The 25,597-nt window shown below is 45.1% G+C and overlaps 1 protein-coding gene across 1 annotated transcript in view; it reads right to left on the bottom strand.

Annotated features, from left to right (window-relative positions):
* Positions 1–1,248: 1,248 nt before the first annotated feature.
* The window catches only part of vat1l (vesicle amine transport 1-like), a 163,823-nt gene continuing 139,474 nt past the window's right edge, over positions 1,249–25,597 (bottom strand). Inside the window, exons 8-9 of the mRNA XM_078212089.1 lie at positions 9,068–9,151; positions 1,249–2,042 (exon numbers count right to left, since the gene is read on the bottom strand). Of these exons, the coding sequence (XP_078068215.1) occupies positions 1,944–2,042; positions 9,068–9,151 (183 nt within the window). The 3' untranslated portion in view covers positions 1,249–1,943. The remainder of the gene's footprint in view (positions 2,043–9,067; positions 9,152–25,597) is intronic.

Genomic DNA, 25,597 nt, shown 5'->3' with positions numbered 1-25,597 from the left:
ATAGCAAGAACATCCTTCTTCAGAAAAGGAGACTAAAACTGCTCACGATATTCCTGGTGTGATCTCACCAAGGCCATGTATAATTGCAGCAAGGCATAAGATTATAAGATATAAGAGCAGAATTAGGCCACTTGGCCCATCGAGTCTGAAGGATGTGGCACATACAATGACTATAATGGGTTTAAATGCTAATTTCTTCCTCCCATTATAAGACCATAAGATATAGGAGCAGAATTAGGGCATTTGGCCCATTAAGTCTGCTCTGCCATTCAATCATGGCGATAAGTTTTTCAACCCCATTCTCCCGCTTTTTCCTTGTAACCTTTGATCCCCTTACCAATTAAGAACCTATCTATCTCTGTCTTAAACACACTCAATGGCCTGGCCTCCACAGCCTTCTGTGGCAAAGAGGTCCACAGATTCACCACCCTGAGGCTGAAGAAATTCCTCCTCATCTCGGTTCTAAAGGATCGTCCCTTTAATCTGAGGCTGTGCCCTCGGATCCTAGTCTCTCCCACTAATGGAAACATCTTCTCCACCTCCACTCTATACAGGCCTTTCAGTATTCTGTAAATTTCAATGAGATCCCTCTTCGTCCTTCTAAACTCCTTCGAGTACAGACCCAGAGTCCTCAAACACTTCTATACGTCAAGCTTTCCATCCCCGGGATCATTCCCACGCACCTCCTCTGGACCCTCTCCAAGGCCAGCACATCCTTCCTTAGAAACAGGGCCCAAAACTGCTCACACTATTCCAAATGTGGTCTGACCAGAGCCTTACAAAACCTCAGCAGTACATCCCTGCTTCTGTACTCAAATCAGCACTGCTGCCTCACAGCGCCGGGGTTCTGGGTTCGATTCCCGGCTTGGGTTATTGGCTGTGTAGAGTTTGCACGTTCTCCCCGTGTCTGTGCGGATTTCCTCCGGGTGCTCCGGTTTCCTCCCACAGTCTGAAAGACGTGATGGTTAGGTGCATTGGCCATGCTAAATTCTCCCTCAGTGAAGCCGAACAGACGATGGAGTGTGGTGACTAGTGGATTTTCACAGTAACTTCATTGCATTGTTAATGTAAACGTACTTGTGAGTAATAATAAATAGACTTTTGCCAACATACCATTTGCCTCTTCACTGCCTGCTCTACCTGCATGCTTTAATTCTTGAATTATTGTATTCCCCTTCTAAATAATTAAATAAACACTTGACAAGTAATCAATTGCTAATGGTTTTTTTAATTTTTTTATATTTTTATGTAAACATTGTTTGATAGGCACAAAATAACAAAAGCACTAATGCAACCAATGTGACAAGTAAACAAACTGAGATCTCCATTCACATTATTTAGGCTTTTGAGCTGATAGATAGATCGATGCATTTTTCTTTCCCTCCGTAAGGCAAATCCGGAAGCCGTTCTTGTCACTTGTACTGGTAAAAGATGCACGTCTTGAATATTTAACGTTGACTTATTGAATGGTCGCTGGTCAGTGATGTATATCGGAATGAATACAGGCACTAACAGGTTAACAGAACCATGCACAAGAAATCAACAGAGAGAGAGAGAGAGAGGAAAAAATGTACTTGAATGGTACACGGTGACGTACTGAAAATTGCAATAGGTTCGCAGAAGAAGGACTGTGCCCACTCTAAAAACAGGGAGAAGCATAACACAATGGATCTGTTCTTCAAATGATCTTAACACAGAATGTTGGGTCATAATACTGCACTGAAAAGGATATGGCACTTTAGCAGTTCAGATCACTAAGATTCAAACAGCTTGTAGCTTGGCTGACTGCGGACAAACACAAATACGCACAGTACGACAGCATTTGTTCACTTGCGCATCAGGGAGATTTCCTCAAATCGTTCTCTGCTCCAGCGACTGACAAAAAAGGAAACTCAAACACGTGGGTTTATTCTTTCTCTCCACTCTCCCCTTTGCCCTGGCAGCTACTGGATGAAGGGCATACGCTCCTTGTTCCCATTGTCTCCCTCGTGATCTTCCTCTTCCTCCCCCGCTTCGCTGGTCTCTGTGCTGTCATTCGCCATCTGGAAGCAATGAAGAGGAGATGGATGACTCCATAAGCAGTACGGCTTTGATGGGTTTTGAATGAGAACAGTACCATAATTATGTGAGTGTGTGTGTGTGCATATCTACATACCTACTGAGGTGAGAAGTGATCACAGAATCATAGAGTGCTGAGGAGGCCTCTTCGGCCCATCGAGTCTGCATCAAGAAACACCTGAACTCCCACCTAATCCAATTTACCAGCACTTGGCCCACAGCCTTGAATGCTATAACGTGCCAAGTGCTCATCCAGATACTTCTTAAAGGATGTGAGGCAACTCAGCTCTACCGTCCTCCCAGGCAGCGCATTCCAGACCATCACCATCCTCTGGGTTAAAAAGTTTTTCCTCACATCCCCCCCTTGACCTCCTGCCTCTCAACTTGAACTTATGTTCCCTCATGACTGACCCTTCAACATCTGCTCCCTATCCTCTCTGTCCATGTCCCTCAGAATCCTGTAAACTTAAATTAGGTCACTCCTCTGTTTTCTCTGCTCCAACAAATACAATCCAAGCCTATCAAACCTCTCTTCATAACTTAAATGTTCCACCCTTGCAGCATCCTGGTGAATCTCCTCTGCAGCCCCTCCAGTGCAATCACAAGTAACAGTAATTATTGTGAGTGGGGCCAGCCTAGGCCTCTGGCCCCAGTCAGTCACCGAATATGGAGCTACTGTCTGTGTTACCATCGTGACATCACACAGATAAATGTAAGGTTGTATATTTTAATGAGAAGAATAGGCAGGCCACTTATTATTAGGAAGGTGTGAGTGTAGGTGGGGTAGAGGAACAAAGGGTTCCTGGAATACAAATACACCACTCACATATTAACAGGGCCACATATTGTTTTTTATTCATTCATGGGACATGAGTGTCGCTGGCTGCGCCAACGTTTATTGCCCATCCCTGAGGGCAGTTGAGAGTCAACCACATTGCTGTGGCTCTGAAGTCACATGTAGGCCAGACCAGGTAAGGGCGGCAGATTTCTTTCCCTAAAGGACATTAGAGAACCAGATGGGTTTTTCCGACAATCGACAATGGTTTCATGGTCATCAGTAGATTCTTAATTCCAGATGTTTTTTCTTGAATTCAAATTCCACCAACTGCCGTGGTGGGATTTGAACCCGGGTCCCAGAACATTAACTGAGTTTCTGGATTAATAGTCTAGTGATAATACCACTAGGCCATCACCTCCCCTGTATATGAAATAAAACAAGCATTAGCTTTATTTCTGGAAGGATAGAATAGAAAAGTAGGGACATTATGCTAAAGCTGCAATGGGGTCTGCACATTCTCCCTGCGTGGGTTTCCTCCGGGTGCTCCTGTTTCCTCCAATACTCCAAACAAGTGCGGGTTAGGTGGATTGGCCATGCTAAATTGCCTTTTAATGTCCAAAGATGTGCAGGTTAGAGTGATTAGCAGGGTAAATGCGTGGGGGTGCCTGGGTAAGATGTTCTGTCGGAGAGTCAGTGCAAACTCCATGGGCCGAACGTCCTCTTTTTGCACTGTAGGGATTCTATATAAATGTGAGTTTTTATAAGAATAAACCTAATGGGAAGTTGATATTAAGAATTAAATGTGTTCTACAATTATAAATTGCTGCTAGCACTCTGCAGAAAAGCAGCCACATGTCCAGCCACTGTGCTAACATCCCAGCAGACCACAGCCCAATCGAGTGGTCTTACCTATTTATAACTCAACGTCCCGAGTTGTTTGAAAAATGCTGATGCTCAGTAGCTAATTCTAGTTACAATGGCACCAGCTGCTGTTGTGAGTCACATCATCTGATCACCTTGTGAGCCAGATTTCTTCTTCTGACTCCTCACGCATTGTTGTAATGAATGATAACGTGTAAGATGTGGAAACTTAAGATCGATCAGTGAGGCACTTAAACCTCGGGAGCTAATGATTTTATCCGGTTTCAATTTACCATTGCAGCCAGTCAGAATTCATAGGAATTGCGAGATGTTAACAAGTATGATATCCATTTAGTTTGCCTTCTACCATTCCGGGTATGATTAATCATAGCAATTAAGCTCAATCAATCGGTCTTTAATAGTCCCAGATATGAGGAAAGGGATAAAGCGGAGAGGTTTGGAAACCTCAGATTTAACATCTGTTCACTGCGGATGTGCTGCATTTACTTCACTGTGGCAGGTAAAGTCCACTTGATGTGATATTGCAAAAAACCTCGAACGCTGGAATATTACCGCCCCATCCGCCACGGGATTGGAGCAGGCAAGGGCTGGACAATGGAAATGTCCATTGACCACGGGCAGGATTTTACAGTTTCAGGACGAGTGAGGTTGTAAATTCCTGCCTTAGAAGTTTGAAAGAAAGATATTAGGGCAGCACTGTGGCACAACGGTTAGCATCGCTGCCTCATGGCACCAGAGACCTGGGTTCAATTCAGACCTCGTGTGACTCTCTGTGTGGAGTTTGCACATTCTCCCCATGTCTGCATGGGTTTCCTCTGGGTGCTCGGGTTTCCTCCCACAGTCTGAAGATAGAAACATAGAAGATAGGAGCAGGAGGAGGCCATTTGGCCTTTGAGCCTGCTCCCCCATTCATTACGATCATGGCTGATCGTCCAACTCAAGAGCCTAATCCTGCTTTTTCCCCACAACCTTTGATCCCATCCGCCCCAAGTGCTATATCCAGCCACCTCTTGAGTACGTTCAATGTTTTGACATCAACTACTTCCTGTGGTAATGAATTCCACAGACTCACCACTCTTTGGTTGAAGAAATATCTCCTCACCTCTGTCTTAAATGGTCTACCCTGTATCCTCAGACTGTGCCCCGAGTTCTGGACTCCCCCACCATTGGGAATATTTTCCCTGCATCTACCCTGTCTAGTCCTGTTAGAATTTTATAAGTCTCCTCTCATTCGGGAATCTCCCCTCATTCGTCTGAACTCCAGCAAAAACAATCTTAACCTAATCAATCTCTCCTCACACATCAGTCCCGCCATCCCTGGAATCAGCCTGGGAAACCTTCGCTGCATTCCCTCGAAAAACCAAGTGCTGTAAATCTGAGATAAAGAGCTGGAAATACACAGCACTTGAAGGCACCTCGCAGCAATGTAGTCAAAAAAAAATTACACTGATCTAAAGAGATAATCGGACCGGGAACTAAAATTAAGCAGTGTCGGAATGGAGGACAAGGGCAATAGAGGTTCAGGAAAAGAATTCCAGAGCTTAGGCCAAAATGTCTGAAGTCATGGCTACCCTAATGAATAAAGGAGGGAGAGCAGAAGAGCAAGAAGAGAAGAAAGAGAAAAAAACAATAGAAGGTTAAGAGGAGAAAAAGGATAAATAATCGACTGGCAGTGACAGATAGACAAAGTGAATGGAGAAAGGAAGGACAAAAGCAAATTACAAGAATACAATTAAATTGCAGGATGGGCACATAATTGGCAAAAAAATAGCAGATAGATGTGAGATCCAAATAAAATGTGAGCTCATTTATTATTAAAATAAGAATCTAATTGGGCTGGGAAGCAAAATAGAGTACAAATACACAAATCACTAAAAGTAGCACAACAGGTTAAAAAGGCTGTTAGAAAGTAAACCAAGAACTCTCATTTCCAGAGGGCTAAAACGGAAAAATCGCTAATATATGCTAAAGTCGTACTGAATCTCGGACCACACTGGGAGAACCGTGTACAATTCTTGTTGCGCAATCATTAAAAAGATAAAGAGGTACCTGAGAGTGGTGAGAAGTGATTTACAGGAATGATACCAGAAATGCAAGGACATCCTTATTAGGAGAGAGCGAACAAGTTGGGTTGCTTTCCTCTTGAAAAGAAAAGGCTGAGGGTTGACCTAATCTAATTTTGTAAAAGTATGAACAGTTTTGATAATTTGGATAGAGAAAGAATGTTTCACTTTCTGGGGAAGGGCGGAACCGGAGACCATCCATTTAACATAGTCACCACGAAATCCAATAGGCAATACAGGAGAAACTGCTTTGCTGAGAGAGTGGGGAGAATGTGGAGCTCTCCGCTCCCGGGAGTGCTGAAGTGAATGGCACAGGTGTGTTTAAGGGGAAGCTGGACAAACACGTGAGGGGAGAAGGGAATAGATAGTTATGATGATAGATTAAGATAAGTAAAGATAGAAGGTGGCTTGATTGGAGCAGAAATGCTAGCATGGGCAGGTTGGGCCAAGTGGCCAGTTTTTCCACTGTTTATTCTATGTAATTCGATGTAAAAAAAAATACATATTCATCTGTGCCAGATTTAATATTGCCAACACTTGGTTAAATATGTACATAGAGATTTCATCTCATGACTCCCCTCCCCCCACCCCACCCCCACCCCACTCCAATCACCGGTCCCCTACAGTCACACTGACTATTCTAGGGACAATTGGGGGGAAAACAGATTCTTGGTTACCCAACTGGATTAATAGATCATAGATCATAGAATCCCTACAGTGCAGAAGGAGGCCATTCGGCCCATCGACTCTGCACCAACCACAATCCCAGCCAGGCGGCCCTATCCCCATAACCCCATGTATTTACCCTAGCTAGTCCCCCTGACACTAAGGGGGAAATTTAGCATGACCAATCAACCTAAGATGCACAACTTTGGACTGTGGTTGGACACCGGAGCAACCAGAGGAAGCCCATGCAGACATGGGGAGAACGTGCAGACTCCACTCAGTGACCCAAGCTGGGAATCAAACCCGGGTCCCTGGTGCTGTGAGGCAGCAGTGCTAACCACTGTGCCACCCAAATCTGGAGTGTTCGTCAAGCAGCCTTTGCCTGTTCCCTTCCCCAGCCACCTGCAATCTCCAATGGTTTTATAGTTACCAAGTGAAGGTTGTCAAGAAATCAATTCCTTTTTTTGTGTTTTGTAAGCTAGTGCCTGTAACATTCAACACACAGGGTGTTCCAATGCTTGGTACATCTGATGCTGCCTAGTAACCAGGGTGGGACCCTCTTGGAGTGTTTTGATAGGTCGTTCAGGTCAGGTCAAGGGTCAGTCAGTTTTAGTCAGAGAGAGTCAGGAACAGGAGATGAAGCTCCATTCAGCTCAAGTGCTGCTGTTAGTGCTGAAGATCTGGGTTGGCAGGCTACAGGTAGTGAGGGCTCAGTAGTGAAGCCAAGCTGAAAAGGTGGTGAAAGATTGGTGACTATCTTCTGCCAAACGTTGGAGCAAGGGCAACCATAGAAAGCATTCTTTCTGGTTGTATCCCAGCTTGGTATGGCTCCTGCTCTGCCCTAGACCACAAGGAACTACAAAAGGTCGTGAATGTAGCCCAATCCATCACGCAAACCAGCCTCCCATCCATTGATTTTGTCTACACTTCCCGCTGCCTCGGCAAATCAGCCAGCATAATTAAGGACCCCACGCACCCCGGACATTCTTCCACCTTCCTCCATCGGGAAAAAGATACAAAAGTCTGAGGTCACATACCAACTGACTCAAGAACAGCTTCTTCCCTGCTGCTGTCAGACTTTTGAATGGACTTATCTTGCATTAAGTTGATCTTTCTCTACATCCTAGCTATGACTGTAACACTACATTCTGCACTCTCTCCTTTCCTTCTCTATGAACGGTATGTTTTGTCTGCATAGCGTGCAAGAAACAATACTTTTCACTGTATGTTATTAATACATGTGACAACAATAAATCAAATCAAACCAAATCAAAATCAAAGGGTAACCCTTTGGAGCAGTGGTGTTCTGCTCCAGGTGGCTGAAGAGCTGGAGTGCTGTTCCTGAGTTGTTACTGGACTGCAGACTCAGGAATGCAGGTGAACTTCGTCTCGGGAGATGAAAGTGAAACTCTGGGAATTAAGCAGTTGTTGAGGCAATCCGAGTTGGAGTGGCTGTGAGGAAATTCAGAGATTTGACCTCTAAAAGTGAAAGTGTGGAATCCCTCGTGACTGAGACAGAGTTTTAATGAGATTGTGGATAGTGGATACTGATATCTGGGTGGGTTACAGAGAAATCTGTAGGATCTGAGTGACATTTGCCATTTACTGTGTGGCATGGTGTGTTTGGCCACAGTTTACCTGTTAGTTCACATTATTCGGAATTAGGAATTCCCTCCCTAACGGCATTGTGGGTCAACCCACAGCACGTGGACAGCAGCGATTCAAGAAGGCAGCTCACCACCACCTTCTCAAGGGCAACTGGGGATGGGCAATAAATGCTGACCAGCCAGCGACGCCCATGTCCCACGAATGAAGGGACAAGCATGTTATGTTGATTCTGAATGTTAGAGTATAACATAGCTAAGGCCCAGAATTTTACCGGCCTGCCCGCCAGGGGAATCAATGAGGGCGAGGGGAGGAGCATGGGAAGGTCCGATGACGTCGGGTGGGATTTTACAGTTTCCGGGTGAGCGAGGTCGTAAAATCCTGCCTATTGTGAATTATTTTACCTTTTGGACTGCATAAAGTTTATTTTGTGAGTTAAAAAATCGTGGAATCTTTATTCTCTTGGTAAGAATCTTGAATATCAAACTTTGGCCAGTTTAAACAAAACATTTACTCGTCCCTATTCAGATTGTACCAAAGATTCGGAGATGTGGTCCAGGATTTCAATAAAGTGTTCAAAGAAAATGAAAATAAAACTCCATTCATTTCAATACTCCAATGACTTTTTTTCCCCCTGTGTTGCTATGCCACTGTGCAGAGATGAATCTACAATGCCTGGACTGGAGACTCCACAACATTCTTGAAGGGTTTGAAATCGCAGCTGCATCCAACCAACATCACAGAGGTCCACAGGCTAATTCATACCAGCATTCAAACCTTGAGCTGCCCAGATATCTTCACTGAAGTACTCCTAACTGGTACGCTTACATTTTACTATGGGCTTCATTATTGAATGAGCTTTCAGCCTGCGACTCCATGTTAGATCAAAAGTGGAACCAAACACTCTTGTCAGCAACATGATCCCAGAACAAGCAGGTAGATTTTATTTTCCTGGGTGCCGTAACTTTTGGCATATTTTCTTCACTAACTACCTCAAGGGCCAAGAATCACTTACCAAGGGAGTTGGGGATTTTTCAACATCCAGTATAAGTTTTCCTATGTTCCCTCTGTCATGAATCCTCTGCATGGCTTCCTTCACCTGCAAATAATAGATAGAGTCATGAGTTCCTTTAGGAAGAGAGCATAAATGAATCCTTAGGAATAGCAGGCCAATAATAAATCTTCGATATGAATTCCAGGTCAGTAGCAGGCAAATCATAGAATCCCTACAGTGCAGAAGGAGGCCATTCGGCCCATCGAATTTGCACCGACCACAATCCCACCCAGGCCCTATTCCCATAACCCCACATATTTACCCTGCTAATCCCCCTGACACTGGGGTGAATTTAGCATGGCAAATCAACCTAACCCGCAGATCTTTGGGCTGTGAGAGGAAACCGGAGTACCCAGAGGAAGTCACGGGGAGAATGTGCAAACTCCACACAGACAGTGACCCAAGGCCGGAATGGAACCCGGGTCCCTGGCACTGTAAGGCAGCAGTGTTAACCACTGTGCCACCATGCTGTCCACTACTACCGGCTCAATATTGAAGTAATGGGTGGACCATCCGAGGTCATTAATGTTCCACAATAACAGAAGTACTCCAAGCAGGTCACATTGTTAGTTGAAAACAAATTGCATCAAAGTAAAACGTATATAGTATTACATTGGACTTACAGCAGAGAAATAGACCATTCAGTCCGACCAGTCCATGCAGGTGTTTATGCATCACTCAAACCTCCTCCAATGTTTCTTCATCTAAATCTATCACTGTAACCCACTATTTCCTCCTCCCTGATCTGTTTATCTGTCTTCGTCTTTTACTGCATCCAAACTATCTGCTTCAACCACTCCCTGTGGTCACAAGTTCCACATTCGCACTGCTCTTTGGATAAGGAGTTTCTGGTAAAGAATCAGATGTCTGCCCATCTGTTCCTGTTGCCTGATGAGTTAATTGTGAATGCTTGGCTAAGCTCCAAGACTCACTGATGGATTAACACAGCAGGGGTCAGTTTCTACAGCTGGCAGCGGGGTGTTTGCTCTGCTCGATTGACATCTTTATGAGGTTATAATAAATCTTTGCAATCTCTTATGTCAATGTATGCTTGATTGAACAAGATTAAGAGGCGTAAAGTGAATGAAGCCACTGTTTAGGTGGAGGCTTTGGAGAGACGTGGAGGCTTTGGAGAAAGTACAGAAAAGGTTTACCAGGATGTTGCCTAATATTTCAAATGGTTATTGGATAAACATATGGATAATATTGGAATAGTGTAGATTAGAGGGGCTTTAGATTGGTTTCACTGGTTGGCACAACATCGAGGGCTGAAGGGCCTTTACTGCGCTGTAATGTTCTATGTTCTATGCAGGGTATTAGCTATGAGGAGAGATTGAATAAACTGGGATTGTTCTCCCTGGAAAGATGGAGGCTGAGGGGTGACAAAAATTTAAAAAATTATGAGGGGTATAGATAGGGTGAACTAAAAAATTATGAGGGGTATAGATAGGGGAAGCTTTTTCCCAGGGCAGAAATGACAATTACAAGGGGGCACAAATTCAAGATAAGGGAGGAAAGGTTCAGTGGAGATGTGCGGGGTAAGTTTTTTACACAGAGGGTGGTGGGGGCCTGGAATGCACTGCCAAGTGAGGTGGTTGTGGCAGACACATTAGCGACATTGAAGACTTGTTGGATAGACACATGAACAGACAGGGAATAGAGGGATACAAGCGATTGGCCTAGATAGGACAACGTGATTGGCGCAGGCTTGGTGGGCTGAAGGACCTGTTCCTGTGCTTTGTTGAGATACCCCCCGTTTTACCTGTTCCTGTGTCTTGTTCTTTGTTCTTTGTTGTTGTTACTGATACTATAATGACACTGATTGATTCACACATCTCTAGGCTTGTGAGCACTGTAATTTATTTTCAAAGCAGATTTTGGAATGGTGTTTTTTTATCTTCAACATTTCAACACTTGTCATTGGTAATATGTGGCTCACTGGCTGTGTGCATTGTGCATTCTAGATGAGAACATGCACAGCTGGAAATCGGGGTGGCAGCAAACACCCCTGGGAAAGGTTCTCCTTGCAGGTACCTCTCTCTTTCCGAATGTTGAATTAAGCCAAGTCAGCAAAGCCACAGCTAAAAAGGAAACAGGGCAGTTTCTTAGCCAAAATGCAGAACACTGGAATCACAAAAGTGACTATTCACCTGCTGAAGTCAGCACAACTGTAATCACAAATTCTACAACGTTTATCATCAACACCTCAGGGACAAGTCAAGGACTGTTTTGTACACTTCTTTTTACTTACTTACTTTGGATTCAATTCTCATTTCTAATCTGGAGAAACATAATGCATGCTTTTTATTAATTTATTTTACGCTTAGTACTTAATAAACTCACTTTTTTTGTCAAGAAAACCAGATTAATTTGGTTCATTTAAAAAAATAAATATGGGAAAGGGTATCTGTAAGGGAAGGGATTCTTTTAAAATTAATCTTGTTGCAACCAACTGAGGGGGTTGAAGAAAGAAAGGGAGCCAGTTCATCCCTCCTCCATCCATCCGATTCTCTTCCCGCACCTAATGGTGCACTAAGGCAGAGTTTTGTCTGTTTCCATAGCTAGTAATTCCTGGAACAGGTCACCAGTCTGTCACCAGAGGCTTATAGCTTGAGGGGCGCCACTCCACATCAAGGGTGGCTGACCAGGAGTCTCTCCCGCTCTTCCCACCAGCCATTGGCATGTCTTGGAAGGATTTATAGGTTGACACACTCATTTTGTTTGGCCGCATTACGAATGCGCCTTCCTTGGTCGTCAAATCCTGCAATGGGACTCGATCCCGGAGCTTCAGGCTCAGAGGCAGGGACACAAACCCACTGCACCACAAGACCTCCTCATCCTGCCCCCACCAGGGGGCAAAACAATTTGGGGGTATCCCATTTGGAAGTTAACAAATTGGGGGCTTGTGCTGAGTTAGTTCCCACAAAGGGTCCTAAACACCTGAGGGATCTCGTCCGGGTTAACAAATTTGGGGAACCTCAGCTGGGGGTTGGTTGTTAACATGTTGATTGGGGGAGCAGGTTCGACAGGTTGTACATGCTTGGTCCAAATTCCTCGTGTTGTCCTTCAATGCAGAGATTGTTCTGCCTTCACTTTACCTTCATGGGAACAGGAGAGCTGCCCCTGTTTTACTCATTAGACGTCTCACACTTGCACACCACTTAATTTTTGCCAAGCATGCCCTCAACTGCCTGATTTTCCGATTACTCACAGCCTGTTTAAATGATCTAAGAAAGATCACTTTCCAGCATGGCAGAATCCCCTCAAGCGATCAGCTGATTGCAGAGGTTTCACTCTCAAGTGGGACAGCACAGTGGCACAGTGGTTAACACTGCTGTCTTATAGCACCAGGGACCCAGGTTCAATTCCCAGTTTGGGTCACTATCTGTGTGGAGTCTGTACATTCTCCCCATGTCTGCTTGGGTTTCCTCTGGGTGCTCCAATTTCCTCCCACAGTTGGAAAGATGTGCTGGTTAAGTGCATTGGCCATGCTAAATTCTCCCTCAGTGTACCCGAACAGGTGCCGAAGTGTGGTGACTAAGGGATTTTCACAGTAACTTCATTGCCGTGTTAATGTAAGCCTACTTGTGACGCTAATATATAAACCTTAAACTTAACTGCAACAGGCACGACGGGCAAAATGGCCTTCTGTGCTGTAGCCTTCACATGTTAAGACCATTAGGAGCAATTTTAAATTTCCACTGCAATGCATATTCTTCAAAAAGTTGCCTTAGCATCTAGGTCTGTCACATCATAATGTATATTGATGGCCTCTCTGTTCCTGCAAGCCCTGTACAATTGCACCAGATAGTTGATATTGCCTCTGAACATTCTTCCTTCCAAAATTTCCTCTTTCACTACATTGAATTCATTCTTCCATGGTTCTGTTCGTTTCACCATTCTGTTGAGGACCTCCTGACATCCGTTATTATTCTCCACTCTTTATTGATCTCTGTGCCATCTGCAAACTTTGAAATTATGCCCCTGTACCCAAGTTCAGGTCACTAATATTGTTATGTCTGCGGGGTGTAGCCCCTTTAAGAGGATGGGTCAGGTGACCCAGGGTATGGTGTGACCTGCCCCGCGAATCCACCGCTACAGCCAGACGAGGGCTGGAGTACGAGGAGTACAGTTCATCAACAAACCCCATTGTTTCTGTGGCTTGTCTTTCCATGTAACTTCTTTGGAGCTACCCACAGCCACCCGCCATAGTCTCAGTCTTAGATATATATCAACAAGAGCAATGTTCTGAATACTGACTCCAGGGGTACACCTCTGTGTATTTACACCAGTGTGAAAAATTCACAATAAAATAAGCCATGGTGCTCTAACTGTAGTTGGGTGCGAGGTTTCAGGTCCTTGTGATGATGAGTGCAGGAAGTCTCAGGAGAAAGTTTAAGGAAGACACTACTTGGGGAAATCATTAACAATGCAAAAATTGCATTGTTTTATTGCATTTTATGGAGCTATTACAAGGGGGCATAACTATAGGGTTCGTGGTGGGAGATGTAGGAAGGATATCAGAGGTAGGTTCTTTACGCAGAGAGTGGTTGGGGTGTGGAATGGACTGCCTGCAGTGATAGTGGAGTCAGACACTTTAGGAACATTTAAGCGGTTATTGGATAGGCACATGGAGCACACCAGGATGATAGGGAGTGGGATAGCTTGATCTTAGTTTCAGGTAAAGCTCGGCACAACATCGTGGGCCGAAGGGCCTGTTCTGTGCTGTACTGTTCTATGGTCTATGTTTAAGGCAAGGATAGATACATTTTTGAACAGTAAAGGAATTAAGGGTTATGGTGAGCGGGTGGGTAAGTGGAACTGAGTCCACGAAAAGATCAGCCATGATCTTATTGAATGGCGGAGTAGGCTCGAGGGGCCAGATGGGCTACTCCTGCTCCTAGTTCTTATGTTCTTATATTCTTTATCCCTGGCGCATGCGTGGGTGGGTGTATGTGCGTGCACATGTGTGTGTGTATTTGTGTGCGTCTGTGTGCGTGTATGTGTGCGTGCATGCTTGCTGATAATGCCCTACTCAATATTCAAGCAAAGGGTTTAATTAAAGAGCAAGGTAACTGTACAAGAATAAATGAAGTTGGGATGATCTCTGATTAATTCATTAATTATGAGGCTTTAATTCAGCAGCTAATTATCTCAACATTAGTCATAAGGGAAACACATTCAAATGGGTGGCTAAGAAACCTGTTTACTTCACCTACAATTAGGCAAATTGTTGTGGTGCCCGGTGCGTGCTAAATACAAAACAAGGTCCCATTAACCTGAACAATTGACCTACTGTTCCCAAGCCGCAATTAGGGAATTTCCTGGTGTGACCGCCGCAAGTTGCTAGACTATGAAGCAAGTTTGATATGTAAATGTGGGCATGTACAACGGGAGGGCAAAAAGACAGAGTTGCAGCGATCTCTGCAGCTAATTAATTCCCACAGGAGCACGAAGCATCATTTAGTCCAGTTCTGTTGGGCTTAGCCAAGAAAGGTTGCATCAAGAACCCTGAGTCTATCCTTCCGACTAAACTCTGCAGGCCTTTTGATCCCAAATTTGGCATGGCCTAGCTGCCATTACTTATCTTAAAGTTTAAAGTTTATTTATCAATGTCACAAGTGGGCTTACATTAACGCCGCAATGAAGTTACTGTGAAAATCCCCTAGTTGCCATACTCCAGCACCTGTTCGGGTACACTGAGGGCGAATTTAGCATGGCCAATGCACCTAACCACAGTCTTTTGAACTGTGGGAGGAAACCAGAGCACCTGGAGGAAACCCACGCAGATACAGGAAGAACGTGCAAACTTCACACAAAGTCACCCAAGGCTGGAATTGAGCGTGGGTCCCTGGCACTGTGAGGCAGCATTGCTAACCACTGTGCCACCGTACTGTCCTCAACACAGGTGGAGAAGGTGGTGAAGAAGGCATATGGCATGCTTGCCTTTATAGGAAGGGGCATAGAGTATAAAAGTTGGGGTCTGATGTTGCAGATGTATAGAACATTGGTTCGGCCGCATTTGGAATACTGCGTCCAGTTCTGGTCGCCACACTACCAGAAGGACGTGGAGGCTTTGGAGAGAGTACAGAGGAGGTTTACCAGGATGTTGCCTGGTATGGAGGGGCTTGGTTATGAGGAGAGATTGGGGAAACTGGGGTTGTTCTCCTTGGAAAGACGGAGGATGAGGGGAGACTTAATAGAGGTATATAAAATTATGAAAGGCATAGATAGGGTGAACGGTGGGAAGCTTTTCCCCGGGTCGGTGGTGACGTTCACGAGGGGTCATAGGTTCAAGGTGAAGGGGGGGAGGTTTAACACAGATATCAGAAGGACATATTTTACACAGAGGGTCGTGGGGACCTGGAATGTGTTGCCGGGCAAGGTGGTGGAGGCGGACACACTGGGAACGTTTAAGACTTATCTAGACAGCTATATGAACGGAGTGGGAATGGAGGGGTACAAAAGAGTGGTCTAGTTTGGACCAGGGAGCGGCGCGGGCTAATTGTTCTTTGTTTCTCGTTTCAAGGCTTCATTCTATGATCATGTTGCTGGTGCCAGTACAGAGCGAGACTGCGGATAGTTGGGAACCTGTCTCGGGGGCAGGGAATTCAGATGGTGTTCGTAAAGCAGAAGTGGAAATGAATAGGGTTGGGAAGCATTTTCTGATCAGGGCCAGTGTGATCTCCTGGACTCGTTTCGATCGCCTCAGGGGGTCGGAGAGGAATTTCCCAGCTTTTTTTTCCCCATATTGGCCCTGGGGTTTTCACTCTGGGTTTTCGCCTCTCCCTGGAGATCACATGGTCTGGAATGGGGGGGTGGGGGTGAGTTAATAGGTTGTGATGAACAAAGCATCGTAGCTGTGAGGGACAGCTCGGTGGATAGGATATTAGGATGTAGATAGGCTGGAAAATTGGGCGGGGATCCTGGATTCAGGATTCAATCCTGCACCGGGGAGCGGCGCGGGCTTGGAGGGCCGAAGGGCCTGTTCCTGTGCTGTATTGTTCTTTGTTCTTTGTTTTGTAATGAAGAGCTGCTTATTTTACAGATAATATTCTTCCTATGCTTGCCGAATACCACTCACCAATTCGTCAATTCAGCTTTGCAAAGCTGGACGAAGCACCGCTGTAGCTCACAAATAATGAAGCTGAATATCCACAGGAGCTCTATCAGCCACACCCAACACCCCCACCACCATAACATCGTAACCTTGACAGCAAATCTGTGGAAACACGGGAAAGATGGTGCAATCTTTGACTATACCAATTCTCCAGCGTTTCCATGGATCTACCATCAAAGTTCCAGTGAACTGCTGAGCTTTTATGGAATCATAAAATCCCTACAGTGCTGAAGGAGGTCATTCTTCCCATTGAGTCTGCACCAGCCACAATCCCTCCCAGGCCCTATCCCCGCAAACCCACATATTTACCTTGCTAATCTCCCTGACACTAGGGTCAATTTATCATGGCCAATCAACCTAACCTGCACATCTTTGGACTTAGGGAGGAAACTGGACCTCCCGCAGGAAACCCACACAGACATGGGGAGAACGTGCAAACTCCACACAGACAGTCAACTGAAGCCGTAATTGAACCCAGGTCCCTGACGCTGTGAGGCAGCAGTGCTAACCACTGTGCCACCGTGCTGCCTCTCTTTGATGTATTTGTCCCATGACCTTCGATCGCAGGTTGCTTCATTCTCTGCTGTGGTTGAATCTTAATGCGCTCCATCACTCTACTGTCTGACTTTGCATTTAAGGAGCATTTTGTCCCCAAGATAGGATGGAAAATAAAAGAGAACATACAAGGCAATTGGGCCCAGAATCAGCTGACAGCTTTAAGTGGATGTGTTTGCGTGGAGGAAAAGGATCGAAAGTGATGGTGCAAACAATAATACTTGATTTTTTTTTGATGGGGAACTGGTGGAGGGAAGTCAATGGTCCTTAAAGACAAAGAGAGATATGGCAATGAAATGGTCAGTGGATCCATGCTTTGACAGTGGCATTCATTTAGGGAGGAACATTGAGCAGAAGTTGTGTCCTCCTTTTGAGTAGCATCCTTGATCTTTAACCTTTCCCTGAACCAACAGACTGAATCCTAGATTAACTTCAACTCTGGAAACTCAGTCCTCTCTCAGTCCTGCACTGGTGAAGTAGCCAAGTACTGGTATGGCATTTGAAATCACAACCTTCTGATTAAGTGGCAAATATGCTCCATTTTGTGCTAAGCTGACATGTGACAGGCCACTAATGATCTTTAGGCTGTGTTGAGTATTACTGTGGGAGCCAGCAAATCATCGCACAATTCCTTTATTCTATTTGCTTCTTAGAAAACAATATGGGAATTAGCTTGGCTGCATACTAAGTGAATATTTCTCTCCCATTCAGAGGAACCCCTCCATTCCGCTAATCCTGTAGATGATGCCAAACTTCCTAAATCCACATTCCTTTATAGGTCTCTCAGGCAACCCAATTCCGAGTGTTATGTTTTTGCTTTAGGCAATTATAAATGAAAGAATCGCTGATAGAAGTACGTTTAGCAAATTAAATTCCTGTTGGCACAGCATCGAATACTTGCTTTGCATTTTCACTTGTGTTGCTAAGGATCTTCCCCAGTTGGTCCGCAGCTAAGGATGCATTTTTGTGTTTGTCCATTTATGCAAATATGGCCTGGTTCGAAGGAAATTTGCATGACCAAAGAAAAATGATAGATATCGTCCTGTTTCTCAAGAACCTATTTCAGTCATTTTCAATTCTCACATTCAATCATTTTCACTTCGCAAATGTGGTTAACTGGATTGTTCCTTTATGAGGTTTGCAATTACTTCACCTGGAAGTTTGTCATGTCGTGGACAGCATGGTGGCACAGTAGTTAGCACTGCTGCCTCACAGCAGCAGGGACCCGGGTTCAATTCCCGGCTTGGGTCACTGTCTGTGCAGAGTCTGCACATTGTCTGCAAGGGTTTCCTCTGGATGCTCCGGTTTCTTCCCACAGTTTGAAAGACGTGCTGGTTAGATGCATTGGCCATGCTAAATTCTTCCTCAGTGTACCCAAACAAGTGCCAGAGTGTGGCGACTCAGGGATTTTCACTTGCAGTGCAGTGTTAATGTAAGCTACTTGTGACAATAATAAGCTTAAACTATATTGCACCCAAGACAGTAAAAAGACTTGCATTTCTATAGTTCATGGCTTCAGAGCATTCTGAAGTGCTTTAACAGTCAATGAACTACTTTTGAAGGGTTGTCGCTTTTCTGTCAGAATCATTGTAGCTTATCTGCGCACAGCAACAAACTAGTGGTCCAAGGAGAGACATTGGTGTAGTGCTATTGGTACTGGACTAGAGACCAGGGTAATGCTCCGGGGACCCGGGTTCGAAACTCACCACAGCAGATGGTGAAATGTCAATAAAAACCTGGAATTAATAATGATCATGAAACCATTGTCGAATGTCAGAAAAACCCATCTGCTTCACCAATGTCCTTTAGAGAGGGAAATCTGCTGTTCTTACCAGGTCTGGCCTACATCTGACTCCAGAGCCACAACAATGTGGTTGACTCTTAAGTGCTCCTCTGAAATGGTCTACCAAGCCACTCAGTTCAAGGGCAATTAGGGCTGAGCAACAAATGCTGGCCTTGCCGGCGACGCTCACATCCATGAATTTAAAAAAGATCATTCTGTTTTTATGATTTTAACTGAGGGATAAATATTGGCTGAGGACACCGGGGGTAACTCTTTCTCCTCTTCGAAATAGTAGCATGGGATTTTTAGAACTACTTGAAAGGGCAAATGGGACCTCTGTTTGACCTGACAGGCCAGTTAAGATTAATATTACCTCCGACAGATTCAGCATTTTTGATACCATTGTCTCTTTTCATAGTGTAGGAATCAAATTTTTATTCGATTTCATTTATTTAATAACCCTCCCATGAAGCAACGTGGGATGCTTTACCACATTAAAAGCATGACATTGTGCTGGTGCTCTGCCTTTAAGAAATATATTCATATCATGTTTCTTGTAAGAGGCAGTGTTTTGTTACAAGGAGTCGATTTGTCTAAAAAAACATGCAGCTCCATGCTGAGACTGCTGGATAGTAACGCATTTTAGCTCATCGTGTGTTTGTCTAAACAGAGTTAATGTTAATGCATTTGTGTTTACTTGGTTTTCCCCTGGGGTTTCAGAGTAGTGTTATGATTCGGTTGACTGACAGAGACAGAGTCATGTGCTTAATGGGAGGAGCTAAGTTTGCAGGGAGACACACAATTTCTCTTTCATATTTTTTAAAGACAAGCAGTTCCTGCCTGGTTCTGGAATAAGCAAGACTTGTCTTTCTCTCTGGAGGTTGTCTGGGAGCTCCAAGCTTGGCAACCTAAGTATAAGCATGTAAGCCTGTGTTTTGCCAACTGATTTTGAAAAGGGGTTTAAGTCTATAAGAGGAATATTCCTTGAATTGGAACTCATAGGGGTAGGTTAGCAGTTAAGAACTGTATCTTGTCATGTTTGAGTATTGTTCAATTGGTAAATGTTAAGCCAATTCATTTGTTCTAGTTAAACTGTATTATTAAATAAAGTTTGTTTTGATAAAAGCTCCCCAGTGTGTCAGTAGAATCATGCCTGGAGTGAAACATCATATCCTCACATTAATGCCAAAATAGTAAATTGTTGGAATCTGGTCGAGAGATGTACTATCTCTAACCACACCAATATATTACCTCCAACACCATGGGCTTTTATCTTATGGCTTGACCTTTTGAGAAGTACCCTGTCAAACACCTTCTGGAAGTCCAAATACAACATACTGGTTCCCCTCTATCCACTCTGGTTGAGACTTCCTTGAAAAACTCAAATAAATTAGTCAATACGATTTCCCTTTCATAAAGCCACGCTGACTCTGCTTGATTAGATTATGGTTTTCATGTCTAAACAAATTAGGGCAGAACAATACTTTCCCCAACAGCGAACCCAAGGTCCCACCCAATTTTGGGTTGGACATTTGTTCTGGGGTTGCAAAGAATTCGTTCATAAATTGGGCCTAGATGCATCTGTTTTAAACCCATAAATTAGGTGCAAGAAGGTCTGATTCAAGCAAGCCCAATCCAATCTTCATCCAGTGGAAAGGTGTCACCATGCTCATAGTGAGAGTTAACCTTTGTTTCTAATACCAGACCCTGTTAATATCTGGAAATCCATGTGCCAAATCAGCATGACAGAAAGGGTGATGATCAAAGCTCAATCTCACCTTGAGAAGCTCAACTTTCCATCAAAGAAAAAGAAATTAATTTTGCCAAAATGAAAATTGGAACCAGAAGCAATTTAACTTCAATCACATGTGGGCAGCACAGTGGCGCAGTGGTTAGCACTGCTGTCTCACAGCGCCAGGAACCCGGGTTCCATTCCAGCCTCGGGTGACTGGTCTGTGCGGAGTTTGCCCATTCTCCCCATGTCTGTGTGCGTTTCCTCCAGGTGCTCTGGTTTCCTCCCACAGTCTAAAGGTGTGCGGGTTAGGGGATTGGCCATGCTAATTGGTCCCTTAGTGTCAGGAGGACTAGCAGGGTAAATATGTGGGTTTATGGGGATAGGGTCTGGGTGGGATTGTTGTCGGTGCAGGCTTGATGGGCCGAATGGCCTCCTTCTGCACTGCAGAGATTCTATGATGATTCTATCGCTGGAATTCTACCGCCCTAACTGGCACAAAATCGCAGTGGATGAGGGGCAGACAACGGAAATGTCCATTGACATCGGATGGGAATTTCCGATCTCGCTTGAGCGCTGTCATAAAATCCCACCCTATGATTCCATGGCATTAAGAGGAAGTCAAGTGAAGATGCATTTCAATGTGATATGCTTCACACAGCAAATCTTGGCGCTATAGCTCTTTCTCCAACTTGTGCTTCCAGTTAACAAGACATCCTGCTGTGTGCATTGCTGAATGGGGCCTTGATGTTTTTTCTGATGCAAACATCGTAAAATTTGCTCCACATCTTCTCTGTGCTGGAGAGTAAACTGCTGGCGTGGGACACAATTACAGGCAGAAGTCATGAAGAGTTTGGAATGATCTGATACCTTCTCATTTAAATGTAATTACACTTAGCTCCAAGCAATTTGGATGCCTGCTGTACAACTCCATAGTCTGATGCAAACCAACCAATTAGTGCCTTTGCTTCAAACGGCAAAGGTAATCATCTCCAGTAGTGTCAGTGTTTACGTTCCACCTCAGGCACTTTACAGCACAGTGATTGACAAGTGGAACTCCCGCTATCCTGATTGGGTGGCAGATTTGAACCTTTGTGTGTTGAAAAATCTAAATCCTGGTGCTCATACACTTACCAAAAGAAGGGCCTGCATGGCCAGAAGGACCTGGATTTCAGTGGGGATGAGGTCACCACTGGGATCCAGAAGTAACAGTCCCCAACACTCAGGAGGTAATTCAGAGGGAAGTCAAGGAGATGGTCACCAGACAGGATGGGAGCTGCCAGGACAAGGGAGGCTTAAGATGGCTTCACTGTCTCAAACGAACACTGAATAAAACGGACTTATGGGGGCGATCTTACCAAAAGCTTTCGAAGTCCCAAACGAACGTGAAAACTGCAGAAATTCACGCCGTTTTTTTGGGCGACTTAAAAATCTAATCTACCTGACTTGGTTAAAACAATCTTGGAAAAATAGGGATCCACCAACTGGGGGAGTGGGTGGGGCCAACACTGCCCAAAAGCTGGCTGATAGCAGCAGAGGGCACAATTTTGCATATGCAGATGTCTGTGCTCTGAGAGCGCAGAAATCCGCCACTATCTCCCCTCCCCCACTGAAAGACAGCCTTCAGACTGATAACACCCCATTGCCATGGTAATCTGCGGCCAATCGCCACCGCCCCATCCTCCCAGACTGATTGCAAGCGGCGCGAAATGGTAAGATTGTCCCCATGTTATCTGAAGCTAATCTGAAGTAATCTGATTGAAATGTAGAACATTTCTTAGGCGGACCTGAGAGGCTATTTCCCTGGCTGGAAAGGGTAGTACACAGGCTCACAGACACAAGATAAGGAATCCGCTATTTAGCACTGGGATGAGTATTACTCCACTCGAAAGGTTCGGCTGTTTGACACTGTCGATGCTCAGTGACTATAATCAAGACAGAAGTCAGTTGGTTTTTAGGCACTCGGGGAAATCACTGGTTATGGGGGTCGGACAGGAAAGCGAAGATGTGGGCAAAGATCAGCAATGAAGTTAGTGAATGGCAGAGCGGTCTACTCCTATTTCTTTTCTTACTTTGCCCCCTGTTCCTCTTCGCCCACAAGGAGATGAAAAGAACCTCATAAAGTGAACCTGTTTGTCTGCGGAGAGGTTTGATTCCTTTCCTTAACATGTTGGGTCGTTGTGAATCGTAAGTAAGGTAAGGTGAGTAAGGTTTATTTATTAGTTACAAGTAAGGCTTACATTAACACTGCACTGAAGTTACTGTGAAATTCCCCTAGTCGCCACAGTCCGGTGCCTGTTCGGGTCAATGCACCTAACCAGCACGTCTTTCAGAATGTGGGAGGAAACCGGAGGAAACCCATGGAAGCCCAGGGAGAACGTGCAGACTCCACACAGACAGTGATCCAAGCGGGAATCGAACCCGGGTTCCCGGCGCTGTGAGGCAGCAGTGCTAACCACTGTGCCACCGTCGCCACCCCTAGCATGATAGCCTCGTCAAGCTGAGCTCAGATTGTAAATACAGCTGGACCCAAGCCCTCACCTCCGCCAATATGTGATGTGACCTGTACATTTACCAAAGGACCACATTACCACACTACTAAAGCAATAAGTAACGGGAAGGCAGAGAGGGTGGAGTGGGGGGAGGGCGGGTGAACGAGAATGGATTTTACTTGCCCACAGATTGGGGATGATCCCATCTTATTACATTCCCAGTTTCTTGGACTCTCCCTATCTTCTGTTGATTTCAGGTACACAGGGCGGAACTATCTGGTCTTGCACGGCCGACGAGAATGGAGAATTAAACGCTCAGCTGTTCCCAAGCTCAGCCATCTTTTTCAGACTCCACCAATCGCCACCCTCTCCTCCATAAATATCCGGGCCCTAGTTTTGGCAGATTACAGAAAATATTCACTTAACGTTGGAGCTACGTCCCTGAAAAGTGCAACTTTATGTGAAACATGAAGATAGGATTTTCCCATTGCAGTCAATGTAAAACCTGTCGTTAGATTCTCAAGGGCCTTTCTCCTCAGGAAAGAAGCTTTGAACAGGTGGATGGGATTTTTCTGCCTCTCCATGGCAGCAGGAGGTGGCGTGCCGCTCACTGGTGGTGAGATCTAATGATCCCGCCATTGGCAGCGGTGGTTCCTGTTGAATGCACCCGCGCGACCAGGAACTCGCAGCGGGGGTGTGCCATCATTGGGACTCTAAGATCCCATCGGTGTGAATGGCAGTAAGATTTTGGTATGTCAGTTGAAATACACAACATCGCTAAATTCCTAATGAAGTAAGTGTTTAACAAATTCAATCATATAAAGAAATATCATAGAATCCCAACAGTGCAGAAGGAGGCCATTCAATCCATCGGGCCTACACCGACCATAATCCCATCCAGGCCCTATTCCCGTAACTCCACATATTTACCCTGCCAATCCCCAGACACTAAGGGGCAATTTACCATGGCCAATCCACCTACCCCACACATCTTTGGACTGTGGGAGGAAACTGGAGCACCCGGAAGAAGTCCACGCAGACACAATGCCCAAACTCCACACAGACAGTGACCCGAGGCTGGAATCGAACCTGGGTCCCTGGTGCTGTAAGGCAGCAGTGCTAACCACTGTGCCACTGTGCCGCCCTTTCTCCTCAGAAAAGATGCTTTTTCTACTTACTTCCCGCTTTCTGGCTCTCTCGTTCCCTGACCCACCAGGTCTCTGGCTGACCTTCCCACTCCCCGCTTCTCCCAATCACTGCATCCCAGTCCCAAGACCTCACCGTGAGCAAGGGCTTGATGAGATGAAAGGTGAGAGGTCGGAAGAGTGGCTTCAGAGCGAGAGTAGCCTTAAGTTGCAGGAGGCGAGCCGCAAACTGGAGAGGCGGCGAGTGGGAGGGAAGCCCAGGGGCTGGGAGGGTCAGTCAGTGAGTGGGAGGGTCAGGAGCAGGAGAGCCACTCCAAAATGGTGCTGATTGGGTCACATGACCCTATGTCACACCCAGCACGGAAAGAAATGAAATGGAATTCCTGATGCTAATCGTGAATTCCCACCCTGTTAACTAACCGACTTTATATCAGAATGACTGAAAAGGGGGAAAGCTCAAATGAGGGCTTCAATTTATCCCTATCCCCATCTCTTCAAGTGATCAGGGTTCAACAGCAGGTCAGAGTTTCTGGTCCGACCGTGGAGGAACCCTGCGCCAGGGATGTGACGGGCCAGCCAATGGTCCGTTGAATTTCGGTGGGACTGGAAGATCCCGGTACGAGCAGGCGGGGCATGAAAATCCCAGCCCGTGAGTAATTCTAGGCACCACAGCTCAGCAAAGATGTAACAGCCTTGGAGGAATTGCACCTTGGATCTACCAGAATAATCTTCACACTTCAATGGTTTCGCTATGAGGAGAGATTAAACAAACCCTTGTACACTTTGGATTTCCTCCGGGTGCTCCGGTTTCCTCCCACAGTCTGAAAGACGTGCTGGTCAGGTGCATTGGCCATGCTAAATTCTCCCTCAGTGTACCTGAACAGGCGCCGGAGTGTGGCAACTAGGGGATTTTCACAGTAACTTCATTGAAGTGTTAGTGTAAGCCTACTTGTGACAATAATAAATTAACTTTCAAGGTTTGTGTGTTTTCCCCGAAACCTGTTAAATGGAAGTAGAAATGTTCTAATGCTTCGAATTATGAGAGGTAGCATGTACATGGGTGCGTGGGGAGAAGGCTTATAATGTAAAAGGACAAAAGCCTAATGTCTCATTCAATCATTCAAGAGTGAAAACATTCATTTAAATGCTAATTTTAATTAGAGATAGGGTTTGATGAAACATAGTGGGAGGAGGCACGCCTGGAGCATAAACACCATCACAGGTCTGTGAGATCAAATCTCCTGTTTTGGTGTTGTAAATTCTGTGTAACTTTTCACAAAATCTGACGTAAACCATGAGATAAAGAGAAGCCCATTGATCTTACAATTGGTGGTCAGAATTTACAGAGGAACCGTCGATACCTTTGTGCTCGGAAGGTGCGCAATGGCCTCTTCAATCTATGTCAGAGAAATCTCAGGTGCCGTGGAAACAGTAGTCATGGAACCACTGTGATGTTAGTGCATTGAGTTCATCTATGTACAACAGAAGAACATTGTAAATGTAGACTTTTTAATTAGCCTGCATTTTGAGATCATTCGGAATCACAAGTAAAAACTTATTTAAAGTAAATTTAAGAAGAAAAGATTTGAGCTGGAATTTAACAAATTCCCAGTGCTCTGGGATTCTGCCTAAACCTCTGCACTTGTCTCCCTTCTGCGAGCCTC

Source organism: Mustelus asterias, chromosome 4 (assembly GCF_964213995.1).
Source record: "Mustelus asterias chromosome 4, sMusAst1.hap1.1, whole genome shotgun sequence".
NCBI lineage: Eukaryota > Metazoa > Chordata > Chondrichthyes > Carcharhiniformes > Triakidae > Mustelus > Mustelus asterias.
This window is presented reverse-complemented; position numbering and strand designations above follow the sequence as displayed.